The 23,077-nt window shown below is 37.8% G+C and overlaps 1 protein-coding gene across 11 annotated transcripts in view; it reads right to left on the minus strand.

The window, feature by feature from the left end:
- ROBO1 (roundabout guidance receptor 1) overlaps positions 1–23,077 on the minus strand; it is a 687,808-nt gene that overhangs the window by 69,742 nt on the left and 594,989 nt on the right. For all 11 annotated transcript variants that reach the window (XM_072923411.1, XM_072923395.1, XM_072923401.1 and 8 more), the window contains 3 exons: positions 15,992–16,112; positions 12,239–12,377; positions 10,865–10,992 (listed from right to left, as the gene is read on the minus strand). In XM_072923411.1, the coding sequence (XP_072779512.1) occupies positions 10,865–10,992; positions 12,239–12,377; positions 15,992–16,112 (388 nt within the window). The remainder of the gene's footprint in view (positions 1–10,864; positions 10,993–12,238; positions 12,378–15,991; positions 16,113–23,077) is intronic.

Below are 23,077 nucleotides of genomic sequence, written 5' to 3' on the forward strand. Positions count from 1 at the left end.
CTGAATCTCTTGTCCTGAAAAAAATATAAATGCTGCCATTCAGCTGCCTCCTGCCTTCAGCCTGTGAAAAATACAGGAAAACAACACCAGGTACAGTACAAAAGAACTGGGGTGTATCACTTTTCATCCTCCCTGGACTCTATTTTCAGCTGTCACTTCTTGAGGTCTAACTACATATACACACAATTTCTATTTTTTCCTGGATTTTCTGCTGAAGTTCACATTCACGTGGGACCAGCCTGGGCCACCCTTACTCACTGTGAAAGCTTTCAGTACATGGTCCCAGGGCACCAAGTTTGACACAGTGCAGCACAAATGTCTGAGGAAAGGTCTCACAGTCTGGCGCCAAGCACGCCACAGCCACAGAGCTGAGGTAAAATGTTTACATGAGATTTTTGATGCCTCAAATCAAAAGTGATGACTTGGAACTGCAAACCCCCAGCAAGGGAGTGCTCCTGGTTTATTGTATTTATGATGAGTGGAAAAATTCCATTTTAGATTGCTGCTGATTTGTCAGATAAGCACTTCTTAAGTTTAAAGGAACAAATGACTACAGTAATTTCAAATTTACCAAATCTGAGAAGATAAAGATGTGATTGGAAACAAAAAAAAAAAAAAAAAAAAAGAGATTAATTATTTTCTATAATTGTAATGTGAAGAATGAAATTATGACAGAAACAAGTGACTTAATACTTGGAAAAATAGTTCTGATATTAAGACCACCTTTAGAATTAGTGAAACCTATAAAAATACTTCAGTTTCACAGACAGAAAAGTGAACATGGGGAAAAACTCAATATCAATTAGGTGCTGCTTTCCTCAATATACTTTCATAGTTTTGTAGTTTTTAAAAATGTGTATGTATTTATTTTTGTTTAAAATTGATTCATACCCCTCTTCTGTCTGAACACTGAAAACCACTTACGTTGCCCTAGCTTCGGCTGGGATAAAGTTCATTTTTCTTCTTAGTAGCTAGTGTAGTGCTGAGTTTTAGATTCAGTATGAGAATAATGTTGATAACACACTGATGTTTTGGTTGTTGCTGAGCAGTGCTTATCCCAAGTCAAGGACTTCTCATGCTCTGCCAAGTGAGGAGGGATACAAAAAGCTGTGAGGGAACATGGCTGGGACAGCTGGCCAAAGGGATGCTGTATGCTATAGAACATTGTGCCCAGTATTTAAACTGGTGATAAATGGGTGGGAGCTGCTGATCACTCTTCAGGGGGAAGTTGGTTGTCCTTCAGCAGGCAGTGAGCAATTGTACTGTGCATCACTTGTTTCTCTTGAATTTTATTTTTTCCTCTCTCTTCCTTACTATTACTGGTTTTGTTATCATTAGGTATTATTAGCATATTTTACTCTGTTTCAATTATTAAAGTGTTCTTGTCTCAACCCACAGATTTCGGGGTTTTGTTTGTTTGTTTGCTTGATTTTTTTTTTTTTTTTTTTTTCAGATTCTTCTCCCCATCCCACTTGGTGGAGAGGCATTGAGGGGCCGTGTGGTACTTAGTTGTCAGCTGGGGCTAAACCATGACACGTGCTGGGCAGTAACAGAGAAACAGACTGGCTGGAGTTTATGCCCTGCACAAAAAAGTGCCACTCTCAGGGTACTGAGGGGCTGCCACCTGCACTTGTCACTGTGCACTTCCTCCAGAAGCCTCAAGACAGCTGCAGTCTGGAAACTTGGTGGTCACATCATCCTGACGCTGCCTCTGACCATGCAGGGCAGGATTTATGCTCTCATTCCCAGCACATGGCATGTGCCTGGCAGGCTGGATTTAGGCTGTGCCTCTGGACTTGAAACCCCAAAGAAAGGAGAAGGGCTGGCGCCTTTGTGCTCTCAGGAGAGCTGGCGTGCTCCAGGGGAAGTGGTCTGAGCAGGAAGAAAGGCACGTGTCGCTCCTTGGTGTTGACAGGACAGACACAGCCTTGGAAATGTAAGTGCTTCTGGAGCTGCTGCACATACCAGGGAGAGAGACAGGCCAGGGTAAGGCTTTGGAACACCTCTAAACAAGGATGTCATAACATGCAGCCTGGCAGCTCAACATCACCAACTCCAGAAACAATTTTGGAGATGAGCTTCAAGCACCATGGATTCAAAATCAATGATTCTCCATCCTACAGCAAGCAGGAACGTGCCTTCTCCCAGCTTTGCAGTGGGAACAACAAGGAATTTGTTTTGAGAGCTTGTTGTTTCCCCTATTGGCATTAAAATGTCTCAAATCTTTCTCTCTTTGGTGATTTAAACTCCAACCTTTGCTGATAAACACCAAAAGATCTGTGCACTAACCAAACCTCCTGCTTGGGTGCTATTCTCATTTCAAGAGCAATCAAATGGCATTAACTCCTTATGGATTTCTGGCCATTCTGATAGTTAGTTTAAGCTGAAAGGTGCTTCCTTCCTCAACTCTGATTCAAGAGGCTGGACAGTAAAATCTGGCTCTGTTTCAGCCATGTAACCATATAATTTCAAACTAATACTAGGAAAAAAATTGAGATAGATCATAATCTGTGCTCCTGCAGGATTCAAAGATGATTTCTATGATAAAAAACCAAAAAAGCTTTACAATGCAGCTTTAAAGGTAGCATTTCTCAGGTTAATACATGTAGTACACAGTTTAAAATGTGTATAAATCCTGTAGTCACTGCCTTGAGGTGACAAAGAGGAATCTGAAAAATGGAGGGTAGAAGACAAAGAGTGGAAAGAGGGGGACTTAAGATTTTCCAGAAGTTCCTCTTTTAGTCTACCTTCCCCCTTCCTTGCTCTGGATCCTCCTAAACCACACTATAAACCAAACATAATTTAGAGAGCACTCGTATGACGAGTCTAATTCCATCTATTTAAAAACTAGAGTAATGTTGTACACTGTGAAGTCCTGTTTCCCAGGCTTCTCTTTTCAGTTTTCTTCCCCCGTGTTTTAAATGAACTGAGGTAATTTTAGGCACTACTGCAATCTAAGTAGTCGTGGCTACAAATATTTATACTAAAGCCTTTTAAAAGACTGAAAAATGATGAATTTTAAATAAACTGTTCAGAAGTACAAAAAGATTATGATAGATAGATACTATTCGAAGAATTCTTAGGAGCTTCCTACTGCATTTTTTGACTTACAGTTGAAGATAGTAGAACTGAAAAGGAAACTGAGTGGGATTTTTTTCCCCAGCTGTTTATGATAGCACAGAGTGCTTCTTGGAAAGGAGAACTTGAAATCCATAGCAACCTCCTTATAACAAGTTAAAGCCATTTGTGAAAAGTGGCCAAGGCCCATGATCAACGGATACCAACACACACTAAAAATGGAAGGACAATAAATCTCTGCAGTGCACTAACTTGTGATCATTAAAAAATGTTGGTTTGGGCATGCAGTACTCAGTGAGGAATACTCTGAAGTGAAATGTATTATTTCGAAAGAAACCTGGATTTTTTCTCATGGGGATGCCACACCCCCCACATAGAGACAACCATGTCTACACTAACACCCCAACTTATGTTTCAATAATGTTAACAGGAAGCTAACTGTGATATATTAACTATATTTAATGATGGGCAGCAAAAAATACAACATGTAAGAATTCTATGTAAGCCAGACTATCCACCACGTACAAAGAATTTTTACTGTCATGGAGGGAGAAATGGGAACAAGATGCTTTAGGAAATAAGGATGACCTGCCAAAATAAAATAAAACTAGAAAAATCAGGGACACTTAGCCTGATTATGTTTCATACAGTTCTCTGTCAAAAGATGACAATACTATCAAAAGTTGCTGGTAGTTTGAAAGGGCCATCAGACCTTGCTGGTGGACAACTGGACAAAACCAGAACTCTCAGGTGACTCCCTGCTCTATAGTGAGACCCAGTGTGTGATAGAGAGAGAACAGAGAGAACAGAATCCCTGCCAGTCCTGTGATTAGAGAGCAGGGAGCATTTATGAGAACAAAAAAAGCAACCTCATCCATCCAGACAAGGACTTTGTTTTTGTTTCTCTGCCCTGTCATCTTATTTCACACTTAAAAGGGTAAAAAAAAAAAGTCATCCCAAACTTTGGGAATTAGCGTGCAGTCATAAGGCAAGAGGAGCATGCAAATACCTCCTGCAGAAAATGATAATTTATATATAACAGTTCAGCCTGAACAAGGAATTTTTTCCTTACACTGCAAGATTCTGATACTGAGCATACAAGGCAATCAAGTCCACATACAAAGACAGCAAAATTCTTTATTACCAGTTCTTGAGTGTTATTCAGCACCTAGCAACCAAGCATTTTAGTATTCAAACAAAACACAACTCATAGTAACAAATGGTACTCAAAATAGCTTATCAAAATAATGTTTCAATGCACTGTTATTCAGCATTTTTAAATTCAAGATCAATTCAGAAATTACTGATGCAAGTAAACTAACAAAAAGTTAGTACTGTACTACAACCACTGTATTACTGACAGCTATGAACTAGGCAAAAACAGAATGAGTATTACCTTTTTACAGATGTTTAGCATAGTTTAATAAAACCAAAATTTATTTCAGAATTAACCAATAGAAGTACTGTTTGCTGAACAACCAATTAAAATTATTCTTCCTTGCACTCTAATTTTATTCATAAACCCAAAAATGTTCAAATTATACAACTTATAGAAAAAATCTACTTTGTCTATTTCAAAGAATGAATTATTGAAATGTTATCTTTAGAACAGCAGTCACAGTAAGTCTGCAGCAGTGAAACCTAATATAAAAACAATTGCTTTTTCCACAGCCATGGGATTTAGGAAATTTCAGGCACTAGAAAAGAGCCTTCAGATTTTCTTTGCTACTTTTTTTTGTAAATTGAGTGCTAAAGTACACTACACAAACCTACTTGCTTCAATTCTCTGCACTGAGTGATTAAAATGCACAATTTTTGACAAATATACAGTAAATAAACCCCTTTCAGCAGTAAAAAACCTCTAGCTTCAACTTATTTCTGCAATAACATTTCTCAAAATTATTTGGATGCCTGTTCTACAAGCTTAAAAACATCTGTCTTGTTTCAAAGTCCTTGTTTCAAAGCACCAAAGTGGAGGAAGGAATCTCAAAAGTTTTTGTGTTATTGTCCTGTAAAATATTGTTGTCACTGTTGTGAGATTCTATCTGAAAAACCAAACCAAACCAAGCCAACATCCATTTTGCACTTAAAAACCACGGAAGCAGTTATTTATTAAAATACTTACAGATTCCTTCTTTTATCCATGTTTTAGAAATGCTTCAGGAATCTTAGTGTTCCTCACTTGCATCAGTTAAGACAAGAACCTTCAGGGCTCTAATCTGCTCTTCAGACAGTTTTCTCATTTCCTGCTGATTAACTTTTAAGATTTCTATTCCTTCACCAGAAATTGGTGGCAGTCAGACTCCTCAAATCCTTGATAGAAATCTGACATTCTATCAGTTTACTGCAGTCATTAAGGGGGAAATGGGCTCTTTAAGCTATTGAAATCACAGGAGATGGTCTCCTTCATTCATCCTGCCAAAAGTTTACTAATTTAAAAAATCCTGAAGTTCATTGTACAATCATTATTCTTCCTTCTTTTTTCAAGGGACTGAAGGCAGAATATTGCATCAAAACAGTTCTTTCAAAGGAACTAATACTGATTAAAAGAGAGACTGAAGACAAATTCAGACCTAAATCCAAATCCTAGTATTAAAATCCCAGTGGTTAAATTCAACCCTGAGACTATGAAGGGTTCCTATTCCTTTATATTCCGGGTGGTATTTGCAGCCCTTCCCAGAAGCCTTATCAAATTGATGTATTTTACTGTGTGCCTTGAAGCTACCTTGCACAAAGAGGAGGTGGAAGGAGGAGGAAATTCCAGACCTGAAGCATGTGCCACCTTTTCAGATTAAAATTCCTTGTCAGTTGACTCTTACAGCAAAATCACAGCCAGGAGTCACTTATCAAAAGTTCCACTCTCTATCTACCTTGCAGACAAGCTCTGTTAACCCTAAAATTAAAGACATCACAATCTAAAAAGGCTTGGTATCAGACATTGCCACTGTAAAATATGAACTGGCCGGTACAATTTCCATAGGAATTCTTTTTTTTCCCTGCCAAACAGATAACACCGAATGTGCTTAGTGCCTTTGAATGGCAAAATTTACATTTTACAGTTCAGTCCCTGCTGCAGCAGGTTTGGATGTAGTTAGGCAGGGCCCTGTACCAAGTATTGCACACTCCTCCAGAGCCACTCCACAGTAGGGAGAGCTAAGAGCTCAAAAGATTCCTGTTCAAGGAAAAGATTCCAATCTTCTGCAGACTACCACAGTCACCTACAGCCAGTGTTGGTGTCACTCTTGTGAAGGCCTGAAGCCAGCTGAGCCACTGGAGCTGTTGCTCCCAACTCCTGCTGAGTCTCACCTACACTGCCACTGCTGTGATGGTTCCTGGCCAGCTGCAGATTAGGGCTGCCACTGGAACCCTGATTTACACTTGTGTGTTTCAGACAACAGCTCATTTCACCAGAAATCATAAACTTATTATAAAATGAGATGTCAAAAAAGCCAAATTAAGTACTACAAGAGCCATTTAAGAGCAAAGCAAATGGAAGTAAGTGAGAATATGTAAAACCTTTGGTTCTTAGATTTGCTTGAAAGTATTTTCATGGTTAAATGTGGGATTTGCAATTTCTTGAAGATGCCCTACTTCCATCTGCATTAATGGTAAAACTAATTCTCTTTTACTACTGAAGTTCTGAAGTATGCATCATTGGTAATTTTGTGTGTCTTAGGAAGATTGCTTTCAATTATATGTATATAGTAATGAAATGAATATATTTCCTATAGTCCTGCTTTGAGGCATAAAGCTAAGTAAGTCACATAACAGAAACCTACACAAAACATGAAATGCATCTTGTATATATATTTAAAATACAATACAATATAAATACAATAAATAGATCCAGCTTGCTTAGTGCTAGAGAGAAGTCCACTGTTTCCAGTGATGCCATTTTTTTTGTCATTTTTTCCTTTTCTGAAGTATATCAGCTCCTTGGTGAAATATAATGTGTTGGCAAAAAAAAATGTATTGTACTCTGGGCTGCTTCCTGGCATTATGTATTGATTGAGGTATTTATTTAATAATTAATCATCTCCTGAATGAAATGCTTCCACATGTATTTAGCAATGTCTCTGGATGCCTTACAGATGCAGTACACATTGCTGCAAAATGAAAACAGAGGGTAGAACTCTCCAATTTTAGGTATATGGAAACAACATCAGGATTACATTTCCTTAACTATTTAATTTTCCAAGGAGACTATAAGATAACTTGACAGCTTTAGGGATGGAAATGCTTCTAAGCTGCAGGAGTAAAACACTAAAGGAAGAGTTCAAACTTCACTACGTCAATACAGAACTCCAAATTTGGTTTGTGAATATGGCTGAAGTCACGGGATGCATGTAGGAAACACTTATGGCTCCCAAAGTTATGAGCCTGTACAGAGGAAAATAGTGATTCCAATAAGCAGCATCTGTGATGCCAGTGCCATGAGCAGGAAGAACATAAAAATGGAACTGATATTCCCTCCCTTCTTGTTGGAAAGGATGGATAAATATAATTGCCTGGCAAAAGATTCACAATAGTACAGCCAGGATGAAAACAATCCCCCCTACTGGCTGGACAATACCCTTACCTACAGATAGGTCCAAAAGTCAAATGGACTGTTCTATCTCAACCCCCAAAATGTATGGTTCACCCCACACCTGTAACCCTACCCTGAAACATCAGGTGTCTGTGACCCCATTGGCCCAAGTCTTGTTCCAGCCCACCTTGAAGCCCCCTGATAAGGGGTCTCCAAGGGGCCAGACACCCTCTTGGATTTTCCCCCCTCTTAGAACTCCCACCCTTTCCTAGAGCATCCTCTCTACCCCTTGTCTCTCCTTTCCCCTATCCCCTAAGGCCTTGCCACTGCTGCACCTGGCAGCTCCAAGCAAGACTTCTCTCCATCCCTAATAAATTGATATTCTAAGAGCAGCCCTCAGAGATATCTTGCCTCCATCCATCCAAGCCGTCCTGGAGCCCAGCCTTCCCTACACCCTCTCTTGTATTTTTACAGTTACCAGTTTATTACATAGAGAGAGGGAGAGTTGAACTACCCGAGCTGACAGTTCCTAGTCCAGGGACATGGCCCGGGCTGGCTCCCAGCTCAGAAGCATCACTGTGGTTGTGCAGCATTCCCGAAAAAGGGAGCCCTGCAGGGCCTGCATCAGGCATGAGGCAGAGCTGAGCAGAAGGAAAAGGCTCCTGTGGGATCCAGGGCAGCTCCCTGTGAGACCCAGGATAGCTGTTCACCACGTCCCATCCGCACCTCCCTGACAGCTGCCTATCTCAATTGCCCTGGTGCTGCACACTCCATCTTTTAGTGCCCCAGATAACCCTCCACAGCATAGAGCACACTGGGCTCAGCCATGGTGTCAGTGGAAATGATGAGTAGAGAAGAAGATAAATCCTTTTCCTAGTGCTGCCAACCCCGAGGCTGCTTGCAGCCCTGCCACGTTGCACTCCCTACCACAGCCCCACTGTGCCGACACTTGACAGACGGGGACTGTCCCTTTCCTGACATGGACACATGTCTGGGGTCACCCCTGACAGCTCTCATATTCCTCCTCTGGCACAGAGTCCGGCACAGAAATACCACAGCCTGTTGCTGACATACTGAAGAGGAAAATACCCAAACCAAAGCTCCACAAATAATCCAAACTCACTCAAACCCACACCAAACTCCCTCCTTGCCTTTGGCTGAACTGAACATGCCTGCACAGTAGCAGCTGTAATGCCTGAAGCTGTGATTGGCAATGCAGCCCTCTGTTTACAAATAGGCAACAAAAATAACTCAATTTGGCACAGCAGAACACACATTTACTAAACTCTACAGTTTAGGTCACGTGACGATAACCAAAAGTGCAGAAGAGAGTTGCTGGTTGCATTCCTTAAATCACCCAGAAAAAAAACCCCATAAAATCATAAAAAAGGAATGAACCAACAAAAAAATTCAAACAGCTGTGTGTCCACAAACAGTCAGAGCGATCTTATTTTACTACTGAAACAAGATCAGTCTACTTTTATAGATACATCATAAGCAAAAAGCTGACCCTTTAGGAAAAAAACCCATGTGTTTTAACAAGGGAAAAGGAGAGGAGGGAACAAGAGAAGAAGGCAGAAAAGGGAGGAAAAATATGAAAAAATCTGAATGGAAAATGCATCTGCTAGAGGAGTATTTTTTTCCCCTCCCATAAAACTTGGTCTCTTGGATACACTAGTAAATGGATTTTGATCATAATTTATTTCATTACCGACTACAAATTGCACCTACACATTACAGTTTCTCACATCAATCCCTCCTATGCAGACATTAGTGCAGACAAATGGCTCAGAAGGTAATCCATTCACACTGGGAAACAAATTACCCCATAACAATACCCTCAGAGCAAAGCTGTCACGGTGTAAATATCTACTGTGTAATACAAGCACTTAAAAATTAGGATCTTGATGAATCAGGACTTAAGCTATGATCTCGTTCCTTAAAAATACCAGTTTACTATCAAAAAGATCTCATTAAATTTCTAACATCTACATACTTAAGTCATTTTATATCTATTAGCACCATTAAGCTAAATGGGATTTCAAGTATGTTTTTGTTTATTATTTTGAATAGGACTATGAAAGATTAGGGCTACCAAGAGTTTATTTCCAGAAATGTTACTGCTTAACCAGTCATTAAAGCAAATTTTCTTAATAGTAGCATTTTACAGGATTAACAGTTGATTTAAGATGTGATCTTCAGAACAAATAATTATTTAAGAAATAATTCAGTCTTTCTCCTTTGAATAAACTATGCTTACTACTCACAAGTTTATCCTTTAGTCTCCAACAATGAGCATGAGAGCTGGTTATTTTACAAACATAAGGTATGAGTTTTGAAGTATAAACATCATGGTGACGAACAAAACAGAACATCTCAAAATTCTTGGTTTTATGAGAGCTTCAACGAAAGAATTCAATACTTTCCTAACAGAGGGACACCAAATGTTTCTGGTGGAAAAACGAGAGCAGGTTCAGGGCAAGACCTTTCCTGTTACAGTAAATGTGTCAAAATAGAGGCCTGTTACCAAATAAAATACTTTTAAGCCTATACTTCCCCAGAACTCCATAATGACTAATTCCCACTGAACAGAGAAAAGGACAGGAGGACCATCAGCGCCCAGAAAAAAGCATCAGGATGACATCATTGCCTGTCTGCTAGCCAGGAAAGGAAGAGAGGGATTATCTGAATAGTGAACATCTGGATTGTGTATATAAAGGCAGTGAAGGATTTTTATACATATTAGTTCACTGGGTTCCACTGAATTTTTATCTTACAAAGAAACAGTAGTGCTACAATATGCCTTTATAATGAAAAAGCAACAGGAATTCCAGCGGTCTGGGTTAGTGTATTAAAAGATACCCAAACAGATTTATCATTCACTGCTTCCCTACTACAGTTAATTGAAAAAAAACTTGGCAGATACTTGAACTTGAAACTCTTAATTTTTGAATTTAAAAAAGTCAGCTTAGTAACACTGACTTTCTTCTTTCTGTGGTTCAGATACAAAGATTGCAAGTGACTTGATTCTGAACTTTAAGAACTGAAATTCAAAACATACTCAGTTCCCCATCCCAGCATTGTAAAGACTGCTCAGAAAAATCTTACACATGAAGTATTTCCATTTCCTCAGAATAGAACTCAAAACACATTTGAATTTTCACATTTTTTTAATCTCTAGAGTTGTTGTAAAAAGAAAAATCAACTTATTCTAGTACAACTTTATCAGCTTTATACTTTGCAAAGAAACATTCTTACCTTGAACTGTTAAAGTTGCTGATGCCTCAGCTTTTCCAACCATATTTTCTGCAACACAAGTGTATGATCCCATGTCTCCTGCCATAACTTTTCTGATTTTCAAGGTATGATCATCACGGATTTCGTATCTTTAAATATACATACTAGTTAACAATGAATAGGAATAACAGAACTTTGTACAATTTCTGTAAAGGATAAAACCATGGTGGATTTGCTCTAAAAATATTCTCATTTCTGTATTTCCCATAAGGGGGAAAAAAGTATACATACTTATAAATTGATAATGCAAAATGAAGTTTTAAAACCAAAATACATCCAAGTACTTGAAAACCTTATTCTGATATTATTTGCACAAAATTGTAAAGCCCTAATGTAGAACATCTTATTTGTTAGAATTTATTTAACAAGTAAATATAATAATATTTAATATTCTCCATCTGAATGACAGCTTTTTTTTAACGTGGTTGAAAAGAAAATATTGTTTCCAAGAAGATCAGAATTGCTTGAAAGTCAAGATAAATCACAATTCTTTTTTTTCTTTTTTTTTCCAAAGGAAAAGGCCTTTCCTAAAGGCCTTTCACCAGTTTCTTTCCTTTCATCACCTTTCTCTCTTTTATGCATAATGCAGTCAATGTGTTTCAATTTATGGTAAGTAGATTTTTCTCCTAAAAATGATAGTTTTTATTAAGGCTATAGACGACATTATCAAGAAGCTGGATTTCAAAAGTAAGTGGCCAACAAATTCAAACATGTTAAACGGTTTCTTCTTTCAGTCCACTCCCCTGGAAGTATTTTAAACTGATAATTAGGATTTCTAAGTATGTAAATTTAGTATTTAATCTATCTCTATATTGATCTATCACAGGGTGCGTTTATTTTTAATAGTGTGTTTTACTTTTTGGTCTGAATTCCAGCCATAACAAGGAAGTTCATTGGAAACCTAGCAACAAAAACATGTATAACCAAGGCAGCTTCCTACATTGCCAGACTACATTTTACATGAATTGCAATTCCAGTATGTACTTATTGATGTTGTAATCTCTTTCACTATTTGTAATGCATTCTCCAAAACTTTTAGTAATCACAAAAGACTCTTCAGGTGAAGAACTAATCTGTATCTGATATTACTGGCTGAACTTGGTTTTTTGTTAGATTTGTCATGTGTTGTCACAACAAAAGTTTGAAAGCAGGCCATTCTTAAGTTTCAACATAAATTGTAAATTCAACTAGAGCACAGTGCTAATTAGAAATGTTTTATTGGATCAAGCCAGGCCTTTTGCATTCAAGACAAAGAAATTCTAGCTGTCAATCACTGAGTGCCCCCATCATACACCAAACTAGATGTCACAAAAAGTGTAACTCTAAGTACTGCACCTTGCTTTTGGCAGTTCCCCGTCATCTTTCCTCCACCTCACTGTAGGGACTGGGTCACCTCTCGCCTCACACTTAAATTCTGCACTGTCATCCACAGTCACCGCCAAATTGCTCGGTCTCTTCACAAAAGATGGTCTCTCTAAAGGGAAAGGAAAACAAGGATTAATCCAGCAGCTCTGTGTCCAGATTACACAGGATCTCTGTGAGGCTGCTTGCAGGTGTCAGCAATAAGCATCCCATGCAATAATTTCCAGTGCTGCATTTGAAAGGCAACTTTTTCTTTCACCAGCACACATGATGTAAAACAAACCAAGAAAACCCAGAATATCCTCTGTGGCATTCACATTCGCTGAACAGAGAGACATAATTTTCTCTCTCAGGATTTTCTATTGGAGAAGCACAGAGAGAAGAGAAAACCATTCTTATCTATACCTGTGTTTGTGCCCATCTGGAATAGAGATTTTTTACTCAAGGTGATCGCTTGATTGGATTCTGTTGATGGCTGTTTGGATTCATGGACCAATTTGGAGCCAACAGCTGTTGGGAGTCCAACAGCTGAGAGTCACAGGTTTTTCTAGTTAGTGATAGTTCTTGTTAGTGTAATATAGTATAATATAGTATAATAAATAATTAATTAGCCTTCTGAAATCACTGGAGTTCAGACATCATTCTTCCCAGGCGTTAGGGATCCCAGTACTGATAATCCTCTCTGTAGTTTTTGTTCATCAAAACTGCTCCTATCCCTGACTTAAATTGCAGGACTTGGATGACCCAAGTCCTGGCTCACCGGAGTCAGATTAACTGCTGCACACTTATGTTCAGACTTTCTAGAACAAAGGGTGACCTCAGTACAGGCTGCGTTGTTTTGGTAAACCCTGCAAATTTCAGGAAAGGTATTGATATGCTTTTCTACCTGTAACAGGATTCAAAGCTTTAGGTTGCTGGGCTATGCACACTTTCCTAATTCCACGCCAGGCTGCACTGCAGTGAGGTTTGCACACTCCCAAGGATAAAAGTGGCTTTAAACAATTTCTGGAATATCCCAGGAATGACCCATCTAGAAGAGCAGCACCAGATGACAACAGCATGTCCATAAAAGAACTGGGAAGGTTTAACAGGAAAGTGTTTGGCAGGTTCCTTTGCCTAAGGCAGATGAACTTTTTGTCTATAAACCTGTGAAAGCTCTGAGGGAGTTGAGAAGGCAGTTGCATGTTTTGACTTGTATGTATTAAAGATATAAATATCATCCCCCTGGAACTGCAACAGTCTGAGGCCATTGGCACCATCAGGAAGTGTGAATACCCAAAAATACTCCACAAATTTCTCAGAGGAATACAAAACAACCAGACAGAAGGATAAAGAGACAATCCCATGCTCTTCATGTCTCACATTTGTGTTTGAGTAAAGCAGTTCTAAATATTAGTCTGGATTTGCAGACACAAAGATTCAATATTAAAAAATCTTCATGGTTCGAAAAGGAAATGTGACTGAACAAAACTTTATTAAAAAAAAAGCTTCCTTTATTTTCGAGGATGTCCAGACCAGCTGGACACTTGTGTTGTAGAAAACTTAACTTTGCTGGCCATGGTAGGAAATAATGTTAAATAAAACAGCAAGTTGAGCTTTAAGCTGTCAGTTCTAACCCGAGTTCATATACAAGAAATGAGAACTAAAACAGAGATCTACAGACATAAATCGAGCTGTGAATTAAAAAGATAAAACTATAGACAACCCCCTACCCTGGCCCCTTTTTTGTAGGTGCCCAAAAAAACCAAACCTGAATGCGAGAAAAGAACATCCAGATTAAATTTCAGAGTAGGAACAGTTTGGGGAAGAATATTTAACTTAACTATGCAAGAGAAAAAGAACTGATCTGGTAAGACTAAGACTGCTACCCAACAGCAAAACCCACAAGAGGCATGTTGTTCTCCAGATCAGTTTTCAAAGAAAGAATGATGGACTCCCACGAGTTTTTGTCTGCCCATTTATAACGCTCTTACTCAATGCAGAAACAGATAAGGGAAATCAGCACTGATTTAAGAATCTATCTTTGTCACATGATTATTTGGTACATACAAGGAAAGCTTAGCAAGGATAACTTTGAAACTTTCTAATATTACAGTTTCTGGCATGCAATCCTCCCTCTGATCTAAAGCAGAGACCTAGAAGCAAAAGTTCAACTCCTAAATAACCAAATCTCATAAATAGAAGATTAATGCAGAAAAAAATTAATATATTAAGTTAGCATACTACTCAAGCTTTTTCAAGCATATCCAAGTCTGAGTTGAAAGAATAAGGTGTTTTAAAGATTTCTAGACACAGGCTGGTAAGACATTCAATGCTTTACTGACCTATTTGAAAACAAACCTCACTAGTTTCCCCAGGCCATTCAGTTTTCTGGCTGAAAATCTGAAATATGTCTGAAAAGAACAGGAGATGAAGAAAAAGCCAGACAGAGCTCTGCCTGCAATGCACCCCTCTTACAGGTGTTTAGCAGGAGAAGTATTTTTTCAGCCTCAGTTATCAAACAGTCCAGCCCATGATTCCCTTCCTGGCAGCAGACTAGTGATGACCTGTTAAATGGTACAGTTAAATAGAAGCCTGGTGCCAGGACTTTACTCAATTAATTACAACTTTCAAGTTTAGATTTTGCTTGAAAGTTCTGAAAGTCTATTTGAAAATAAACTTCCTCCCCTAGTGCTTCAAAAGGGCTTATACAAAACCAAAATAAAGCAGTACAAGGGATCACAAAGTCTTCCTGAGCTTCTAAAGGGTTACATACCAGCTTCTTCCTGGATATTCAGTCTGAACAATTTTAAGATGGCAGTAAACCTTGTTTTATTTAGGAAACCCCTGTTTCACACGAAACTCTGAACAGGTCTTCAAGTTACCTGAGTCCTAGCTCAACAGTGTAGGGAAGACAGATAAAAGTGCCAAAGACAGAGAAGACAGCTCTTAACCATGAATTTAACAAAAATAAAACCACCAACAAGCTACTAGTACTGCAGCAGCACTGTGATGGAAACCAGTGAGCTGTGAACCAGGGCTTGGATGGTCTCATCCTGTAAAGATGCAACACCTATTTTTTTTTTATCCAACCTATCTCAAGCCTCCTCTAATTTAAAGTAAAATGGGACATATTTTGAAGGAAAAGCACCTAAATTCTCCTATGCTAAAGGAATACTGGGACTGCAGGTGGACTTACAGCTTCCCTCCTGATGTTGCATCAAAACATACAATTTTCAGCTAAGCTCAGCTATCTTAAATGAAAACATATTTTTTGATGCTCAGAGGGGCTATCAATAGAATCACTTAAACAAGCAGATCTGTTGTAGTTTTACAACACTCAGCACATGTTCCTATAAATGAAAGGATAATTATTCCAAATAGAAATTTAGAGTAATTCTGATTCTCTCCAGTAAGAAGGAAAAACTAAGCCTCTGCTTCTTAAACTTGTTAATTTTTGTTTTGCTGTTATTTCACAATACTGATCCAGTCATGGACACTGGAATTATTTTCAGTTTGAGCATTAAATACAAAAGCTTTTAATAACAGGAAAAAGTTGTCCCAGGTGGGCTGCAGAGCCATTACCTTCCTTTTATGTACTAGATCACAACCATGAGAAAAACATTTTCAGCACTGAAAAAGAAATGGATCAGAATGTTTAGAAAAAGGCTTACTAGGAAAAAAGATGGACATTTTCATCAATAGAGTCTAAAATTTTCATCAATAGAGTCTAAAAGGAATTCTTACCTAAAACAGTGAGCTCTGCAACTTCACTTTCACGTTCTCCAACCATATTTGTTCCAACACAAACGTATTTGCCAGCATCGTTCTTTCTTGTGTATGTGATCATCAGCTTTCCTCCTCTGATCTAGGACAAACCAAAGACAGCAAGAATACTTCAGTATGAATTATCCATTTAATAGTAATAGCTGGGAAAATATTTTGTTACAGATAATAAAACAGAACAAGCCATTTGTGGTTTTACCTATCACACTAAAAAAGTGGAAAAAATTACTATTAGCCTAATTTTCTTCTCTTATGCAGAAAGCTTGTGTTTTAATTTTATATCAGTATTTTAAAATCTCTGAGATTGGAAGACTTGTTAGTTTTTTCTTCATTCTGTGTGATGTAATGCATGCTCACCAGACTATTTAATGCTTGTAAGCCAGAAGGACTACAATTCCCTCCCATGTACTGATACAATCAGGCGGAGAGTAAAAATTAGCACGAGACATAAATCTCATTTTCACATGAAGTGCTGCAATTACTTTTTCTTGACAAGAAGTATGTGCACACTATCCTGCTGCTGGTCGTGCTCATTATTATTCATTAATTTTGTGTTTGTTTTTGTTTTCATTTCTTAAGGAGTGAAGGAAATTCTTTATTCTTTAGTTCTTCACCTTAAATAGGTAAGTTTAAAGGCTGATAAGCAGATGAGCGGAAGCAATTATATTCTTACTGAGAAATGAATAACGTTCTGTTCTTAATTTTGAATTCAGCTTTTGGGAGATAACAGAATTCCAATGAGCCCCAAATCAGAAAACACACTTACCTTTTGTGATTCCAAATCTTATTATGTTATATAAAAATGTGCATTAAATGCATATGAAAATACCTTCCTTTAAAAGGATTTATTCCCCCATTTTATTGACCAAATGGTTGAACAAGTTGCAAAGTCCACAAAAATGCAGCAAAATTTGAGTAGGCAGCTGCATATGTACCACATTTACTTTGATATACAAAGAAAGTTCTTTAATTACAGAAAATACAATTTGAAGTGCACATATGCTTACAAGCCCTATCACTTTTGAAAGCCACTGCAGTTCAAGCCATGGGTGGAAGTAGACAATAAATAAAAGCCACATATGAAGCTACATGAAAGGCTCTAATGTGGTCAGTGACAAGGAAGAGAGTGTTCTCAATATGAGGTATTTAGCTTGAGTTGCCTGCAGCTAGAAATCTATCCCTGGAAATTTGACATCTCGAGCAGCGTTGGGCTGTGATTGTCATTGTAGGATGTACAGGCACAGAGATGACAGTCAGTTATTGAGATAAATGGACACGCACGTGGAGCGTAGACAGTGTTGCATACAAATTTCATTCTGTTGCCTTTGGCACTCATTGCTTGAGAGCACAAGAGAAATGTCCTTTATCATTCAGAAAGCTGGTAATGCTGAAATTTCAGTGGAGATTTGAGGCATGAGGAATGAAAAAATAAAGCTGACCTGCAAACACACATCTTTCAAGAATCTATATGCAGTTTTAGATTGCTGACTGCCTGAACTGGTGAGCAGGGGAAGAGGATGTAAACTACAACTAGAAGTCTACAGATGTATTTATTTCTGTTTTACATGTCCCTAAATCACAGAAAGCAATTAATTTTCCAAATAATATATGCAAAGGATTAAAAAAAACCCCACGACTTTCACTTGCATTTTGGGGTACTTGTACATCCAGATGCACATGCAGAAATATGTACCTTTTATGTATATAAATACTGACCACACTGGACAGAACAAAGAAATGTATTTATATGTCATAAGAATTTGCCAGCTCATCTGATGATTTCAAACCCATGTAAACTGAAATCTGTGATTTTTGTGTATGCCTTCAAAGTTTGAATGCTAGTAACTTTCAGTAGCATTTGTGCTCCTCTGTTATTTTATCACTTAAGAAAATCTCACTCAAATCCACCACAATATGACACAACTGCATATCTTGCATGAACTGTAACCTTAAGCAAGAACAATCCTAGGAATTTCTTGTAGGAATTGCTAGGAGACTCTTTTCAAAGCATAGATGGAGAGAAACATTAAAACAGAAACATATGAAAAACTAAAAAGTCATTGAAAGCTTCTTTTCTTGCAAGTTATTTGAGATTTAGATAAAGCAGGAGAGACAGAGGAAACATTCCCTCATGGATGTTGAGGCAGTCTTTCTAGGATGTGACATGCACGCTGAAGGAGGCTGTGCTTACAACATGGAATTCTGAATGCATGTGCAAAGGGGTTTCTTTTGTTGGGTTGGTTGATTTCCTTAAAACATGAGAAGGGTTTAGAACTTTCACTACAATGACAGTTATTCCACATGGAATTGTGATAAATTACACAGCTACAATAAAATGTGCCACCATTGAATGTGGAATTACACATGTCTGTAACTGGAGCACTCACAGATGGCTAGAAGGAAGTGAACTTCCCCTGGTGGGCAACTACCGAAGTGTTTTAAAAAATAAGGCACCCACCATCTCAATAAGACTAGACTGTCCCTTCAGTTTAATATGACATTGCAAATGAAAACTGCAGCTATGAAAAATTTATGTTGTCTATGTGCAGTACTTCTTCTCAACAGGCACTCCCAGAAATACCTATGGACCATAGACCAATGGCTTTACGTAAAAAACTACACAAAATTTGGTAGGAACACATAAAGAATCACTGCTGAATTTGTCTTACTAAGTTCATATCCAGTATTGAGAGCTGTAAACAGTCAAATCACCTTTGGAGACAGTACATGAAATCTTGCAAATTACAACTCTTCATAGTCTGCGTATACTTAACAGTTAATGAAGGAATTTTAATTTGAGTGCTCTGGCTCTTCTCATATTTTTGCCCTTGCCCCAGAGTACACCAGCTGGACTTTATAGCAGCAAATGACATAATTTGCAAAAGTGACAGGCAGTGAGTATACCATTACATCCCAAACCTCCTGAAGAGTTGTGACCATGCTGAATACCAACAGAAATCCTTTCTTCCTAGTAAACAAGATACAGAAAACAGTTTTATTCCACTACTCTAGAAGATATGGTTGTGTCATGGGAAAAGAACGGCTTTGCTAACTGCCAAAGCTAAAATTCTAATTGTGGAAGTAAGTGTCATGTTTCATTTATACCAAAATGAAGCCAAGACACTTTTTGACTTTTCATGCCTCTTCAGTATTTTGTTCTGTGCCTACCAGCAAATCTATCAGGCATTTACAAGTTGGATAATACAAGAATAACACTAAATTTTAATAAGAGAAAAAGACTGATTCTAATAAGAGAAAAAGATTCTAGTAAGAGAAAACGCATTTCACAGATGATCTTCAGCTGCCTGTAAGATGTATGGATTATTGTATGTATGCTAAGAAAATATATGATGTTATGGTGACTTACAAAGACTTTTTGAAAGCTATTTTCTATTACCTGCCTGCCTGACCATATTTTGCTCCTCCTCAGTAAATTGCTCATTCAAGTAAGTCCACTTCATTTATTTCTTTAAACAATAGTTGGAGATGTTCATACAGAAAACTCTAGGCACCCACAGAGTTAACTAGGTCCAGAATTGTAAATTATGGCCACCCAGCAGCAAAAAATCATATACAAATAATGAATCAACTCAGTCAGCCAATAAATCAAATTCATAAAAACCTACCCAAGGGTTCTACAACATACCACCAAGAATTCAGTATAGCTGTACACACATATATTCTTATTCTGAGACCATATTTTATATACCTATGTGCGTTGTGTATATGTGAGTAAATTTCTGCACATATAAATCCGTACCCATCTGTCTGTGTTATGAAATATTTTTATATATGTGGGTGATTCATTTACTTTTCACAGAAATGTGGTATGAAATATGAGACAGAATGAAGCCATAAGAGAAATGCTTGGGGAGTCCAAATATAAATGTGAGTGACATTTTTTTTAACTTTCTTTCAGTTTCTAGTTTATTTCTATTTAATAAATAAAATCTGCTCTGTTGCAAAATATTTCAAAGGCAAACAAATTAATAGGAAAATCAAATTTAGACTGCAGAATGAAATACTGACTTCTGTTTATATAGCCAGGGTTTCTGCATATGTGATATCACAAATTTCATATATTTTAGTCTTCTACAGTACAGCATACACAACAACTCATTTTCTCTCATTTTCTAAAGTGAAAGTGGTGGGCATGTAATATTAACATGTCAGACACTGCCTTTGCTTTAAAAGTGTAAATTACGAATAACAATACAACAGTCGAAGTACAATGTGAGTCCAGGCAATTGTAATTAACAGTTCCACCAATGGTATATCCAAGTAAAATGGAGCTTTTATTTCTTAGTTACAAAACACAGCGTTTGTTCATTTTCCTCTGTCTGGTCTAGCATCCCAAAATATCCATATCACAACTCACCACTGCAGGAGAGGCTGTAAGGCATGGAATGTCAGCAGTAGAAGGCAGCTTTGCAGTTTGAACAAAGTTGAACAAAAAGGGGTAAAAACTACTATCTTAATTTTTATTTAAAAATTTGTATCTTGTTCCAAGCCTTGTGAATCCCATGTATTCTTCTGTACCTATTATAGCATGCTTAAATATCAGACACTAGACATCAAAATGTGTTTGGAGCAGGTCTTCAACAATGGCTAAATTTGTTCTTGTTTAACTTCAAAGTTCAGACAGATGAGTCTGTCCTGCTTTCCGTTCCATTCTCTGGGACCCCAGGAAGGTACATGCTGCCTCCTCCAGATCAAACACACAAAAAATTTTATTTGAAAGTAGTCTGAAACATTCTTTCAAGTGGTCTTCCTGTGCTGTAAATCTGTCATGACGAAGTGCAAGTCAATTGTTCCCCGCTACGCTACAGACCAACAAAACAGCTTTGCAAGAGAGACAGGCCTGAAGGCAGCCTAAAGCTGCAAAATATAGGAAGGTGGCTTTACATAAAAAGAAGGTATTTAAGGTAGATAAAATGACAATAGATTCAAGCTGCTGCTTCTGGCACCCCAGCCAATCTGATATATCAGAGGCAGAATCAGATGCAAGTCCGTTCACACGACTCCTTTTCCCACTTTTTTGGCCTCATTATCAATGGCTGTAAGTACAAGAAGGTGGATATCTACAAAAGCTTAACAGTTATCTGTGTCCTGAATTTCTTGGTGAATTCGGAGGCAGCTGACAGCTATTCAGCCCTTGCCATTATCAGAAGACACCAAATATCAGAATTACTTTATGTGTTTGACGTTTCACCCAACAAGACTGTAGAAACAGCCAAGATATATGCAGAATTCCATAAATCAAATTCAGAAAAGAAAAATCTATGCCTCAGCATATGTGATTTTCAGAAGTCTGAAACTGTAACAATTCCAAATTAACTTTCTATGAACATTTGGCTTTTGTTAATCACAAAGGAAGATTTAATTCAGAGGAAGATTTACTTCACAATAATCCGTATTGGCTCACATTAGTCAGAACTAATTTCTGAACACACAGCTATGTTTATATTGCAATATTTGAACCAATAAAATACTTCTCTGAAATGCTTTCATAGCTACAGTGCAAAACATTTTCTGTGCAATACTTCCTTTCTTATTATAAACCAAGATTTAAATCTTACAACAAAAGCATGCTACTACTATCTTCATGGTCTTAAATCTCTCCTAAAACGATCACCAAAAATATATATAAAAAAGAAGCAAGTACTTCATAAACTTTTTTCATATTGTTACTTATTAAGTACAGAAAACACACTAAACTCAACTAATGGACAACACTTAGGCACATTTTATGGGTCACTAAAATTATATCGAGGACTATCAATCTTTCTTCAATATCCAAAGAAGGCCCTGCCTGGGAATGATGAGTTTACAATGACAACTGTGAAATTTCTGTAAAACTGTAGATTTAACCCCATGCATAAATCTCCCCTGGATGCACTGGTGCACATGTAGCTTTCACTACAATCAGTGATTGAAATCAGAAGTAAAAGTGAACTTGAACTGAACTCGATGCCTGGTATGTCTTCATTTGTCTTCCCTTAAGCAAGTCAGAGGATTTGAAGTATCAGTTACAGATGAATTTTCTTTTAAGCATCACCACTACTGTGTTATTTACACACCTCCAAGGATAAAATCTCAGACCAGTCAGGGTTTATTTTCCACACAAAATTTCTCAGTTTTTAATTACGTTACCTAAAGAATCACAAATGTAATAAGGAAAAATAATACCAACAAACCACAAATTTTAAAACATATAAAAAATTTCCTACCTGGTAACCATAAAAGAAACTACATAACCCAAATCTCCAGAGGAATTTAGCAGCCTGTTTCCCACTGTAAAAGAAAGACCACTCTGAGGTCACTCTGAGGAGCTGTGTTAGATTCACCAAGGATGAAGACAAAAGGCTCACCTACATCACCAGACCTGACTGCATGTGGCAGATCACACCTAAACCCTGCAGACAACACCAGGGGTGGAGGGAGGAGAGCACAGCCATGACTTTCCAAAGGGGTCCAGACTCTGCTGCTGATTCCAAGGGAATCTCAGTTCCTGTCATTGTAGATATCGACAAAATTGTCTTACTTTTCTAAGTCTGAAACTAATGTTGGCAGGATGACAACATGGATTTAAGACAATTGTATATCATAGGGTGTATTTCATCAATAGAAAACTTCCTACTTTCCCCTTAGAAGAGAGCAGCTGTGCAGAGCAGGAGTCTTCAACAGCAGAGTCCTAACATTCAATTTCAAACTTTAGAAGGATGGGTAGGTAAAACTTCACCAAGACTTGTAATCTGATGGAAGACATTTCTCAGAACGCACATTTCTCAAGGCCATCGTGCTAAAATGCAGGGTTTTTCGAGGTTCTTATGTAGGGTCATCTAAAGGGAACTGTTCTGAAAGGACTCAATTTATCAAAAGATTTGAAGTGGAATTTTGTAGGTCTTCTTCTACTATGAGTTCCCACAAGAAAATAAAACATGCAAAACTAAGGATTGCCTAGACGTACAGGTACGATTGAGAAGCAACAACAAAATCCTCACAGTTTGAAAGGAGGGAATATAAATGAATTATTCATATTTTTCT

The sequence above is a fragment of the Taeniopygia guttata genome, chromosome 1, assembly GCF_048771995.1.
Source record: "Taeniopygia guttata chromosome 1, bTaeGut7.mat, whole genome shotgun sequence".
Taxonomy (NCBI): Eukaryota; Metazoa; Chordata; class Aves; order Passeriformes; family Estrildidae; genus Taeniopygia; species Taeniopygia guttata.